The following is a 14,344-nucleotide window of genomic DNA, read 5'->3' on the forward strand; positions in this document are numbered from 1 at the left end:
CCCCTGGATGGGGAAATGGCAACCCACTTTAGTATTCTTGCCTGAGAAATCCCGTGGACAGAGGAGCCTGGCGGGGTACAGTCCACGGGGTCACAAATATTCAGACATGACAGAAGCAGCTGAGCACATGCGTACAAGAGGCCCAAAACAACAAATCATGTTTGCATCACAGATATCCAGAGGGGGGCTGCTGAACCTGCTGCTCCTAAGAGGAAGCCTGGCTGGTAGTGCTTTGCTGATTTCCGTGGTATAAACACTGGTGCCATGACATTGAAATATCAGGCCAGCAAAGTGAAGTCACTGAATTGAAAGTTAGAAAGCTTGGCCCTCCATAAAAGGCCAGCTCCAGCCTCCCACTGCCAAATGGTATCGTCTAGAATAGTCCAGAAGGTCCATCTTTGGAAACTGCTAGACCAGATTTATATTCTAGCTCTGTCAGTTATCTGTGTGCATGTTATTACCTTGTGCAAGTCATTTGTCTCTCTGGGCCTCAGTTTCCTCATCTGTAATATGGGAGTAATGATATCTCACATAGACTTGCTGTCAGTTTTATCATTATTCATCAGTACATAATTGGGAACTCACTATGTGCTGATTAATGTTCTAGGCACTATGACTACATCAAGGAATAAGAAAGACAAGGTACCCAGTCTCACAGATATACAGTCTAGTTGGGGAGACAGAGGGTAAGAAAATAAAGTAGTTATATACACAATTATCAGACAGTATTTAGTGCTAGGAAGAAAAGAAAGCAGGAGATTTAATTATTAGAATTGTGTGTGTACATCAATATTATGTTTATAAAGGGTGGAGGATAGTGTTTGGCATCCAGTAAGCACTCCATGAAGGGTAAACATTGCTGGTATCTTTAGCACAACCTGGGCCCAGGTCAGCTTAGAGTCCTCTTGTACAAAATTTCCACCAGGAACCTCAAGATCGTTTTACCTGTTGATCAACTGTTTCCAGTGGACCAGGTGGGCATATGCCTCCCATTAGAGACACAAACTGAGGTGAGAAGCCTGGCATCTTGCTTTTTATGTACCCCTTGTGGAATAAGCACCTAATAGAATATACCAGGAGTGGCATCTCATGTTTCTGTAGGGTTTTCTAGTCCACTTGCTTTTATGGTTCCTTCATTTTACAGGCTACGGCACTTTTAGTACAGAAAAACACGAATGCAATGTGAGGCACTTTAACACCAAGGAACTTCAGGCGGCAGTGTCAGGCAGTCACTTTTACTGGGCCCCTGCTAGCCAATTTAAATGCAACTGTTTGCAGTTGTGCATAAACATGAGGTTTTGCCCTTAATAATGAGCTTTATGTTACACCAGCTGACAGTCTTTAAATAACTCTGTTTTATCTGGTATTGGCACCATAAAATGATAGACCCCTTCTGTGAACATACCTCTATTGACAGGGGACTTTTGGATGGATTCAGCAAGCAAACCAGTTAAGTCAAAGCCACCAACCAATAAAGACCGACCGATGAGCATGCAGGTGACTTATTAAAATATGCTTTGTTTTTTATTTAGGAAAAAAAAAAAAAGAGTGCTCAGCTGTGGATGTTTGTAACAGTCCAGGATGAGGGATCAGAGAGTTCTTCATAAACATTTCGTCTTTATGCTTCAAAGGAACATGGAGATGTCCTAGTGTGTGGGAACCCCACATGAAGGGGGCACTCTAATGAAGAGCTCTCACCCTGGGGCGTTATAGAAATTAATTACCAAGAATCAATATAACTCAATGCAACTATGAACCATGCTGTGTAGAGCCACCCAAGACGAACGTGTCATGGGGGAGAGTTCTGACAAAACGTGGTCCACTGGAGAAGGGAATGGCAAACCACTTCAGTATTCTTGCCTTGAGAAACCCATGAACAGTAAGAAAAGGCAAAAAGATAGGACACTGAAAGAGGAACTCCCCAGGTTGGTAGGTGCCCAATATGCTATAAAGATCAGTGGAGAAATAACTCCAGAAAGAATGAAGAGGTGGAGCCAAAGCAAAAACAACACCCAGATGTAGATGTGACTGGTGATAGAAGCAAGGTCTGATGATGTAAAGAGCAATATTGCATAGGAACCTGGAATGTTAGGTCCATGAATCAAAGCAAATTGAAGTGGTCAAACAAGAGGTGGCAAGAGTGAATGTTGACATTCTAGGACTCAGCGAACTAAAATAGACTGGAATGGGTGAATTTCACTCAGATAACCATTATATCTACTACTGTAGGCAGGAATCCCTTAGAAGAAATGGAGTAGCCATCATAGTCAACAAAAAAGTCCAAAATGAAATACTTGAATGCAATCTCATAAACGACAGAATGATCTCTGTTCGTTTCCAAGGCAAACCACTCTATATCACAGTAATCCAAGTCTATGCCCTGACTAGTAATGCTGAAGAAGCTGAAGTTGAACGGTTCTATGAAGACCTACAAGACCTTCTAGAACTAGCACCCAAAAAGATGTCCTTTTCATTATAGGGGACTAGTATGCAAAAGTAGGAAGTCAAGAAACACCTGGAGTAGCAGGCAAATTTGGCCTTGGAGTAGGGAATGAAGCAGGGCAAAGGCTAATAGAGTTTTGCCAAGAGAATGCACTGGTCATAGTAAACACCTTCTTCCAACAACACAAGAGAAGACTATACACATGGACATCACCAGATGGTCAATATCGAAATCAGATTGATTATATTCTTTGAAGCCAAAGATGAAGAAGCTCTATACAGTCAGCAAAAACAAGACCTGGAGCTGACTGTGGCTCAGATCATGAACTCCTTATTGCCAAATTCAGACTTAAAATGAAGAAAGTGGGGGAAACCACTAGACCATTCAGGTATGACTTAAATCAAATACCTTACAATTATGCAGTGGAAGTGACAAATAGAGTCAAGGGATTAGGTCTGATAAAGAGTGCCTGAACAACTATGGACAGAGGTTCGTGACATTGTACAGGAGACAGGGATCAAGACCATTTCCAAGAAAAAGAAATGCAAAAAAGCAAAATGGCTGTCTGAGGAGGCCTTACAAATAGCTGAGAAAAGAAGAGAAGTGAAAAGCAAAGGAGAAAAGGGAAGATATTCCGATTTAAATGCAGAGTTCCAAAGAATAGCAAGGAGGGATGAGAAAGCCTTCCTCAGTGATCAATGCAAAGAAATAGAGGAGAACAATAGAATGGGAAAGACTAGAGATCTATTCAAGAAAATTGGAGATTCCAAGGGAACATTTCATGCAAAGATGGGCACAATAAAGGACAGAAATGGTATGGATCTAACAGAAGCAGAAGATATTAAGAAGAGGTGGCAAGAATACACAGAAGAACTGTACAAAAAACATCTTCATGACCCAGATAACCACGATGGTGTGATCACTGATCTATGGGCAGACATCCTGGAATGAAAAGTCAAATGGGCCTTAGGAAGCACCACTATGAATAAAGCTAGTGGAGGTGATAGAATTCCAGTTGAGCTATCTCAAATTCTGAAAGATGATGCTGTGAAAGTATTGCACTCAATATGCCAGCAAATTTGGAAAACTCAGGAGCGGCCACAGGACTGGAAAAGGTCAGTTTTCAACCAATCCCAAAGAAAGGCAATGCCAAAGAATGCTCAAACTACCGCACAATTGCACTCATCTCACTCATTAGTAAAGTAATGCTCAAAATTCTCCAAGCCAGGATCAATAGTACATGAACCATGAGCTTCCAGATGTTCAAGCTGGTTTTAGAAAAGGCAGAGGAAGCAGAGATCAAATTGCCAACATCTGTTGGATCATTGAAAAAGTAAGAGAGTTCCAGAAAAACATCTACTTCTGCTTTATTGACTATGCCAAAGCCTTTGACTGTGTAGACCACAAACTCTGGAAAATTCTGAAAGAGATGGGAATACCAGACCACCTGACCTGCCTCCTGAGAAATCTGTATGCAGGTCAGGAAGCAACAGTTAGAACTGGACATGAAACAACAGACTGGTTCCAAATTGGGAAAGGAGTATGTCAAGGCTGTATATTGTCACCTTGCTTGTTTAACTTATATGCAGAGTACATCATGAGAAATGCTGGGCTGGAGGAAGCACAAGATGAAATCAAGATTGCTGGGAGAAATATCAATAATCTCGGATATGCAGATGACATCACCCTTATGGCAGAAAGCGAAGAAGAACTAAAGAACCTCTTAATGAAAGTGAAAGAGGAGAGTGAAAAAGTTGGCTTAAAGTGCACCATTCAGAAAACTAAGATCATGGCAACTGGTCCCATCACTTCATGGCAAATAGATGGGGAAACAGTGGAAATAGTGACAGATTTTATTTTGTTGGGCTCCAAAATCACTGCAGATGATGACTGCACCCATGAAATTAAAAGATGCTTACTCCTTGGGAGTTATGACCAACCTAGACAGCATATTAAAAAGCAGAGATATTACTTTGTCAACAAAGGTATGCTAGTCAAATCTATGGTTTTTCCAGTGGTCATGTATGGATGTGAGAGTTGGACTATAAAGAAAGCTGAGTGCCAAAGATTTTATGCTTTTGAACTGTGGTGTTGGAGAGAACTCTTGAGAGTCCCTTGGACTGCAAGGAGATCCAACCAGTCCATCCTAAAGGAATTCAGTCCTGAATATTCGTTGGAAGGACTGATGCTGAAGCTGAAACTCCAATACTTTGGCCACCTGATGTGAAGAACTAACTTATTTGAAAAGACCCTGATACTGGTAAAGATTGAAGGTGGGAGGAGAAGGAGACAACAGAGGATGAGATGGTTGGATGGCATCACCAACTCAATGGAGATAAGTTTGAGTAAACTCAAGCAGTTGGTGATGGACAAGGAGGCCTGGTGTACTGCGGTCCCTGGGATCGCAAAGAGTTGGACATGGTTGAGCAACTGAACTGAACTGAACCAAGATTTTAAAATGAGCGAGAAAGTCCCTTCACCTGTTCTCACCCTGTCGTATCTTACTCTAACTGAGATCTTGATGATGAGCCATAGGCAATACTCAAGTTAGTTCAGCATGCAGCCAGACTAGTTCAACATTTCCTAATGTTTTATTGTCAGATGAATTAGACAAATGAATTTGTTCTCAGAGACCATATTTAAGCTTCTTCTGGCTTATATGAGCTTATAGCCTGGGTAGAGCAGATGACCAAAAAAGTGTGATTTTGAACATTCATCACCTTAGACCATGCACTGTAATTACACTTCATAGAGAACTGATTCTGAAAGACGTCTTGGCCCAAGACTTGTTTTACAGTACCCCACACCCAAATTGGGATACCCTGGTGGCCCAGCAATAAAGAATCTACCTGCAATGCAGGAATCCCTGGGTTGGGAAGATCTCCTGGAGAGGGTAGTGGCAACCCAGTTCAGTATTGTTGCCTAGGAAATCCCATGGACAGAGATGTCTGATGGGCTACAGTCCATGGGGTTGCAAAGAGTCGGACATGACTTATTGATTAAGCAACAACAACTACAACATACCCAAATTCCACTAAAATCAAAACAAATTGAAGCAACTTTAAAACGGCTTTGTGCAACTCTCTAAATTTTGTGCCCCTGGGAACAATGTGTTCTGAACTATCTGAAGATAAGTCAGGAGCTTGCTAGCTGTGTGATTCTGGGTCAGTTCCTTGACCTCTGTGTATCTCAGTTGTTCTCATCTGTACAATGGAGGTAATAGCCGTACTTGCCTCATAGAGAGTGGTTCGGCTCAATTCATTTCAGTACATCTTCACTGAAAACCTGACTCTCTGATCTTGAAATACGGTAGTAAACCAAACCACTGACTTCCTGCTGTCATGAAGCTTCTATTCTAGTGGGGACAGAAGGACAGTGAGCAAATAAATAGATGTATGGTATAGCACTGATTCTGAGAGGCACAGTTTTAACATTTGAGCATCTCTGATGAAGTTATTGGTATCACGTCATGATGATTGGTATTTTTTCAGCCTTTTTAGAGATGCATAATGGTAGGTCTTAGAGTTGATGAAATCTTATATTTGATTAAATACGGTAAAATATGTCAGACAGTGCTAAGTACTAAGTCAACAAGTTCCAGCAGGCTGGAGAGCTGTAGGGCTTCCCAGGTGGCGCTAGAGGTAAAGAACCCTCCTGCCAATGCAGGAGACATAAGAGACATGAGTTCGATCCCTGGGTGGGGAAGATCTCCTGCAGGAGGGCTTGGCCGCTCACTCCGGTATTCTTGCCTGGAGAATCCCATGGACAGAGGAGCCTGGCGAGTTACAGTCCACGAGGTCGCAGAGAGTCAGATGTGACTGCGCGACTTCACGGGCACAGAGCTGTAGGCTGCAGCCTGGAGGGAACCACTTACCTCGGGTGTCAGGAAGGCGTTCCTGTCCACATGCCCTTGGTCCCGAGGCCTGAAGGAAGTCAGATGGGACGTGCTCCAGGCAGTGAGTGCTGTCATCGGTGAGGAGAGAGGCTGCAGAGTGTTCACTCCAGGACCCTCCCCACCAGGGTTGCAGTCCCAGCCCTGCCGTCTCTAAGGTCTGTGACATGGTCAAGTCATTCCACCTCCGTCTCCACTTTTCGCCTGACAACCGGGATCGGAGCAGTACGTCACAGGATGCTTGTTGGACTTACCGGGTCAGTGTCTGTGAGCACTGAGGACAGGGCTTGGCAAGTGAAGGATGAGGGGAAGTGCCTACCCCAGCCTGAGCTCAGGCCCCAGGCAAGGAGCCCTGGCTTCAGAGCCCTGCAGCAGCCTCCCCAGGGCTCCCCTGTGAAGACGAGGGACAGCGTCTGCCTCCTGGGCTGGTGGGAAGCCGCAAACCAGAGGCCTCCTGTGTTTAAGACGTATCTGAGGACTCCCTGAGGCTAGCCAGACACTGCTGTGGGCACCGGGTATTTCGGTCCATGTGGCCAGAGAGGTCCCTGAGCTGGAGCTGACAGCAGGAGGGATAAAGCAGATGAGCAAGTTGATTTGGAAGCACAGTGAAGGCACTGGGGCACTTGAAGGTGAACGCTTCAGCAGTGGTGTTCAGGGAAGACCTCCTGGAGGAGGTGACACTCGATCTGTGACCTGAAAGAGACAAAAGACCTGGGTTCTGCAGAGACCTGTGGGGAGAGCAAGTGCCGAGGTCCAGAGGCAGGCGGGAGCAGAAGCTGAAGGGAAGCCAGCGAGGCTGGCAAACAAGAGAGGTGGTGAGAGGTGGGGTCGAGAAGTGGGTGGGGGCAGTTCATGCATCATCAGCTCTCAGAAGGGCTTTGCGATTTATCCCAAATTTATTCCACTGCAGTGAAGTCACTGGAGGTACTGTGTGTAAGCAAAGCTTCTAGCATGTTGTTTGACCCAAACTGGGTGCTCATTAACTGGGAAACATTGACGCACAGTAGTGAGTGTGTGCGTGGTGATCTCCAGAGCCTGTGAGGAAGACAATGAAAACTGCTGTTTTGTGTATTTTGTTGTTGTTTAAGTGACAAATTCTTTTGTTTAAAGCTAGAACTGGATTTGTCATACAGGTCTAGGAATTTGAACTTTGGTATACACAATAGAATTGCCTACTTGGAGCCATTTAAAGCTCTCGTGTCTAATTTTATCAAGGGTATTTCAAAAGGTCAGGGGGCAGTCAGAGAGGATGTGGAAAAAACCAATAGATAAAGACAAGATAGGCAGGAACTTGTTTTTTAAGTTACCCAGCAAAACACCGGCAGCTTAATGTTTAATAAATGACTTTTGGTGCTGACCTCTCCCCAGGCATGCTATTTGTAGAAGTATGCAAGGGCCAGGGTGAGGAAGGGCTCACATCTATTTCCTGTTAATTTTTTCATCTTGTCCCCCCAATAATTCTGGGAAATGGAGAGTCATTAGATGAGCATTATAGCCATACCAGCTACAACTGGGGATTGCACTTTCAAAGCTCTTCAGAGAGTGATCATTGCATTGTAGCTTTGCATTGCAAGGATGGAGACCATCCCCAGAGTTGGAGTTGTGCAGTGCACGGGCTGGGCAGCCATACTTAACTGTCCTGTCTACAAGATAGCTCTTACCCTCACTATGGGCTCACTATGGAACATGTCCCCCACCAAAATTTGTATGTTGAAACCCAGTCTGAAATGAGATGGTATTAGGCGCTGGGGCCTTTGGGTGATTAGGTGACTTGGGTGATTCAGGGTGGCAGAGCTGTCATGAATGGGATTAGTGCCCTCATAATAGAGACCCCAGTGAGCTCTTTTGTCCCCTCGGCCAAGTGAGGACACAGTGAGAAGACTGCTGACTACGAACCAGGAAGTGCACCCTCACTAGACAAAAGATCTACCAGGGCTTTGATCTTGGATTTCCTAGCCTCCAACTGTGAGAAATAAATGTTTGCTGTTTATCAGCTACTCCGTCTATAGTATTCTGTTATAGCAGCCTAAATAGGCTGAGACAGGAATTGGTTCTGAGAAGTAGGGTGCTGCTATAAGAGTTTGGAAGCAGCTTTGGAGCTGGGTAGTGGGTAGAGAGGTTGCAAGAATTTTGAGGCTCCTGCTAGAAAAAGCCTATTGTCCTTCGCAGCGTTGCTGTGAAGTAGGGGCAATTCTGATGAGGACTGAGAGAAAAAGAGGGCGGGGGGAGCTGTAGAGAAAGCTTCAATCTTCGTGGAGATACTTAAGTCATCCTGAACAGAATGTTGGTAGAAATATGGACGGTAAAGGCCATCCCGATGAGGTGTTATATGCAAATGAGGATCACGTTATTGGGTGCTGGGAAAAGGCCATTCTTCTTGTGTGTTAGTCACTCAGTTGTGTCCGACTCTTTGTGAGTCATGAACTGTAGCCCACCAGGCTCCTCTGTCCATGGGATTCTCCAGTCAAGAATACCTGGAGAATAGTGGGTAGCCATTCCCTTCTCCAGGGGATCTTCCTGACCCAGGGATTGAACCTGGGTCTCCTGCATTGCAGGCAGTTTCTTTACCATACGAACCACCAGGGAAACTTGGTTGAATTGTGATCAGGTCCTGTTGTTTTATAGAAGGTAAAACTTATAGGTGATGAAGTTGGATATTTGAGGAAATGTCTAAGCAGAGTGTCGAAGAAGCAGCCTGGTTTCTCCTGACTGTTTATAAAATGTGAGAAGAGAGAGATGATTTGAAGATGGAATTGTTCAGCAAAGAGGAATCAGAATTTAAAGATTTGAAAAATTCTCAACCTGTATATATTGCAAAAAATAAGAATGCTAAGGGTGTTGGCCAAACAGCCCTTTCATAAGGAGGTTAATACTAATTAGTATTAGTAAGAGGCTAGGCACTATTTTTCAGGACAAGAGAAGAATGACATGGAAGGTGATTCAGAGACCAGCAAGGCTGTCACTCCTGCCACAAGCCCGGAGTGCATGGCTCTGGGGTGACAGTTGCCTCCACTTGGATTAGAAAAGAGGGGGCCTCCCAGAACCCCAAGGCTGAGACCCCAGCCCAGGAGAGATACAGGGCCCCAGCAGAGCCATCCTGCCAAGCCATGGGGGCGATGTTACCAGTGGGCCTGGAAGGCAGAGCATCCAGCCAAAGAGGTTTAGTCCTGAGCCTTACAATTCAACATTATTTGCTCTTTTAGGTTTGGGGCTTACTTGAGATCTGTCACCCTTTCCTCTTTCCTGTTTCTCCCTGTTGGAATGGTAATGTCTCTCCTGCCCGTGCCCCACCTTTGTATTTTGGGAGCAGATAACTGCTAGGTCTCTCCATTTCACAGCTGGAGAGGAGTTGGCCCTCAGGATGTATCTCACTTCCAATCTCACTCATTGGCGATTTAAACAAGGTGAGGTTTAGATGAAGCTTTGGACTTTAGACTCTAGAGTTGATGCTGGAATCAGTTAATTCTTTGGGAGGTGTTGGGATAGAGTAAATGTATTTTGCATGTGAGAAGAACATGAATTTAGGGGTTATCAAAGGTAGAATACAATAAGCTGTATCCTCCTCCCCTACATAATTCCTGTGCTGAAGCCTAGCCCCCAGTGTAGTGATGTTTTTAGGTTTGACCTTTGGGAGATGATTAAGTCATGAGGTAGAGCCCTCATCAATGGGGTTAGTGCCTTTGTAAAAGGGACCCTAGAGAGCTCTCTCAGCCCTTCCACCATGTGAGGACACAACAAAAGGCTAGCCCTCTGTGAACCAGGAAACACCCGCTCCACTAGTATTTTCATCTTGTACTTCCCAGCCTTTAGAATTATGAGATATGTTTATTTCTGTAAGCCACACAGTGTATGGCAGTCTGTTATAGAAGTTTGAATGAACTAAAACAGTCCCCACTTTCAAAAAAACTGATGTCACCCAGGGCTCAGTGAAGGTTAGATGACAGCTGAGGACACGTGACCAGAATGAGCAGATGTAGGAGCTAACACAGGTAACACCAGGAGAATAATAGCTGCTCCTGCCTCTGGCTACCTCCCTCCCACTGTCTACTGGGGAAAATTGTTGTTGTTCAGTTGCGGAGTTGTGTCTGACTCTTTGCGACCCCATGAACTGCAGCCCACCAGGCTTCTGTCCTTCACTATCTCCTAGAGTTTGCTCAAACTCATGTCCATTGAGTCAGTGATGACTCATTGGTAAGCTGGGGAAAATGGATTCAGGCAGATGAAAACAAGATGAGAGAGAGGCTGCTGAGGACTCTGAGGGATGAAGCCAGAGAAGAGATCAAGGAGGAAGTGAGTCATTCTGACTGGGGGGCCTTGACGGCACCAGAGTTTGAGCAGGGCTTTGGCAGAGGAGTCAGGATGGGGGAAGGGCACCCAAGAGCCGTTTGCCACATCGTTTTGCGGTCTTGCCCCTCAGCCACATCCCAGCTGCAGCTGCATCTCATCCATAAGCGGACGACTCACACCCGTAATTCATTCATAAGCGTTTATTTCCATCTAAATCAGCAAACGGACATGTCTCCTGATGGCCATGCACGCGCCTCTCAGGGCACTGGTCCACTCCGAGGCTTGGCACAGGGGGGCTGGCTGTGCAGTTTTGATAGTCCCATTGGGGGAAATTAAGTGCTCCGAGCAGTTGCTTCCTAACAGCTTCCAAGGTGGGAAATCAACCCCTTTGCCTGCGGTCTACAGATAACATTGCCTCAGCAGCTTGTTTTCCTCCAGCTTGTAAGAAAATTGGGACTTCCCCAGCGGGTGTATGTGTGGGGAACCTCACGTGGGGGAGGACAGCAGTGGCCACACCCATGATTGTAATAGCAGCTAACACTGATCGAGCACTCTTTATGTTCTGGGGCTGTGCTAAGTATGGTAGAGAAACATCTTCTCTTACGTGGGACTAGGTTCTAAAGTCAGCATGGAAGAGGCAAAAACTTGTGTCTGGCTGAAATTCTCCTGAAAGGTCCCTTAAGTTGTCCGTAACGTTCAGGCACATGGCCATGCGTGCTCCTGAGCAGCAGTCTTATAAACCTGGACAGTATGATTTTGCCTAAATGCATCATCAGTCTCTCTCTCGCCTTGTCCTCAGTCTGGGACATTGAAAGTAGGGATGGGGGGAGTCGCCAATTTTGAAAATTATTATTTCTCTCCCATCCCCTTTTCTTCATCCTGCTCTTCTTCCCCTTGGTTTTCCCCCCTCATCTTTTCAGAAACTGAACACATCAATTTGAATTGCCCTAAGTTAAATTCTTGTTTAATACAACTTCACTCTTTGACTTCATGCTCAGTGCTGGGGAGGGGAAATTGCCCCCTCCATCCCTCTTGATGTCTTGTGGTTGGACACAAGACAGATTAGCAGGAGAAAAAGAGACATATTTGAAATTCTTGCTGGTCTCTTAGGCGTGGGATCTAAGAAGTGACCAAAGCAGATAACTTTTATACTTTCAGACAAAGAGATAATATATTTGGTAGGAACTGACAGGAGAGAGAACCTTAGGTTTTGGGTGCCCAACTAGTGAAAAATCTAAACTGAGTTTTGACTTGGGGTAGTAAATAAAAGCAGTGACAGAGTTGGTTTAGATTTTGGTTTCTTGCCTGAATTCCCTGTCTCTGACAGTAAGGGTGTCGTTCTACCTCCAGATGCAGGGGATACAGCTTTCACATGAGATATTTTTTAAATTTATTTTTTAATCGGAATATAATTGCTTTGGGCTCCCCAGGAGGCTCAGTGGTAAAGACTCCACCTGCCAAGCAGGAGATATGGGTTCCATCCCTGGGTTGGGACGATTTCCCTAGAGGGGTGCCTGGCAAACCCACTCCAGTATTCTTGCCTGGAGAATTCCATGGGCAGAGGAGCCTGGCATGCTACAGTCCATGGGGTTGCAAAAGAGTCAGACACAACTGAGCAACTAAACAACAACAATACAGCACAACAGCAGCAACATCATTGCTTTCCGATGTTGCTCTTCAGCGATGTGAATCAGCTCTATGTGTATGTACGTCCCCTCCCTTTTGAGCTTCACTCCCACCCCATCCCCATTGTACTGCTCTAGGTCATCACAGAGCACCAGGCTGCATTCCCTGGGCTATGCAGCCACTTCCCACTCTCTGTTTTACACGTGGTGGTACAAATGTCAATGCTACCCTCTCAGTTCATCCCATCTTCTCCCTACCCCCTCTGTGTCTACAAGTCCGTACACATGCGAGAGATCTTTTCCTGCTCTCAGGGTGACAGAAGGGAGGGTCAGAGTCCCTCTTGTTAAGGGCCAAGTGTCCCTCTTGGCCATTTCTTAAAAAACTTTAATTCAAAATAATCAGTATGCCATTGAGGCACATTTGGGAGCAGCCTACTCTGGGCCCGACCGTTACAGGCACCCTGGGGAGTAAAAAGCTGTACTGTCACTATCGTACTCTTACAGTTAAAGATACTAAGAGAAGTTTAGGCAGAAGCCTGAGGTTGCGCAGCTCCCAAACTTGGCCCCAGGACACCAGCCCCCAGGCAGGCAGACTCCAGAACCTGTGAGTGTTCGCTGGGAAGACAAGAGCAGTCTCCCTCGGGCTTCTGTCCCTGCTCTCGCGGCCCCTTTGGGCCTTGTCAGCCAATTGAATATTGAGTGTCGGACCCAACTAGTGATCCAGCTATCGCCAACTTGGGCCTCACTTCTTAAAAATAAGTGTTTCATCCAGCCCAGCCCTGAGATTTAATAGCCAATGTTGTATGCACATTAAACACCAAATGATTGTTAACATGTTTATTGAAGCTTAACAGGCATCCAATATATAAAAGCTGACTCTCTTCTATGGCTGTCAGACCTCAATAAACATGTTTAATAATTAATTGGCATTAAGCAAACATAATTGTGTGATTCTAAATTAAGTGTTCGGCGAAGCGTACTGTGAATGGGAAACCACAGTGGTGTTTTATTACTTAAAGTTTAGGCTGTCAATCTGGCTTTTCACATACAAGGAAAAGCATCCTGCTTTCAAAGCCATGTGGCATGCCGGTTGCCTCATGCAAAAAAAAAAAAAGCACAGGCCTTCCTCTTCCTAGACTCTTTGATCTGAAAGTGTTTCTTACTTGGTTAGCTGTCTTTCATTCACTTGGGGTTCTGAAAGTCCTGAGTCAAGAATTTGTGTTTTCATGTTATCAGCTTTCAGGTGAATTAACCAGTTCTGACATAAACTCCATTCTCCCCCCAGTATAATAGCAAGTAGCCAATGCTTGACACTTGCTGCAGTTACATTCTCTAAAATCACTGCAAACACTGATTTAGGGAATACAGAACCATTGTTCCTAGGGGAAATAGGAGATTAGGTTCCTCTGAGCCTCTCATCACAACACTTTTGTCACCTGATCAATATATGTTTTACATGTTTCTGTTTAAAATAACTTTATTTAACTTACATTATTCATTCTTTTTCATTGAACTCACAGCCAATAGCACTGTAACTCATGCCTGGATGAAACTTATCTAACACACAGATATTCTCTGCAAGGCACATCATGGCCTCTTGTGCTCAGAAACACCAAACAACACTCCAGCACAGCTCAGCAGGGCCTTGTTAAACAGCAAAACAGCGAGAGAAAGTACAAAAATGTGAGGGAAGAAAAGGGGCACAAATGAGACCGTGAAAAGGACACTTGTTTATAATATGAGCTGAAACAAGAAAGCATAATGATCTTAGCTGGGAACTTTCCTGTGGGACACTTCCATTGTTTGCAACTCTGCATTTGTCTGCCCATATCCACCTACCAGGGCTTCCCAGGTGGCTCAGAGGTAAAGAATCTGCCTGCCAACGCAAGAGATAACAGGTTTGATTCCTGGGTTGGGAAGATCCCCTGGAGGAGAAAAGGGCAACCCACTCCAATATTCTTGCCCGGGAAATCCCATGGACAGAGGAGTCTAGTGGGCTACAGTCCATGGGGTCACAAAGAGTCAGACAGGGCTTAATGACTGAGCATGCGAGCATCCACCCATGCAAAGGCACCATGAATGCTGAGTCCAAGGCTA

General features: G+C 45.1%; 1 protein-coding gene across 5 annotated transcripts in view; it reads left to right on the forward strand.

Annotated features, from left to right (window-relative positions):
- Nucleotides 1-14,344, forward strand: part of CCDC149 (coiled-coil domain containing 149) — a 118,407-nt gene that overhangs the window by 70,775 nt on the left and 33,288 nt on the right. The window contains exon 1 of one of the 5 annotated variants that reach the window (XM_020897599.2): nucleotides 6,322-6,592. The exons of the other annotated variants lie outside the window; for them this stretch is intronic. Within the exon in view, the coding sequence (XP_020753258.2) occupies nucleotides 6,503-6,592 (90 nt within the window). The 5' untranslated portion in view covers nucleotides 6,322-6,502. Of the gene's footprint in view, nucleotides 1-6,321; nucleotides 6,593-14,344 lie in introns of those variants that run through there. 5 annotated transcript variants of the gene reach the window in all.

Source organism: Odocoileus virginianus, chromosome 21, assembly GCF_023699985.2.
Source record: "Odocoileus virginianus isolate 20LAN1187 ecotype Illinois chromosome 21, Ovbor_1.2, whole genome shotgun sequence".
Taxonomy (NCBI): domain Eukaryota; kingdom Metazoa; phylum Chordata; class Mammalia; order Artiodactyla; family Cervidae; genus Odocoileus; species Odocoileus virginianus.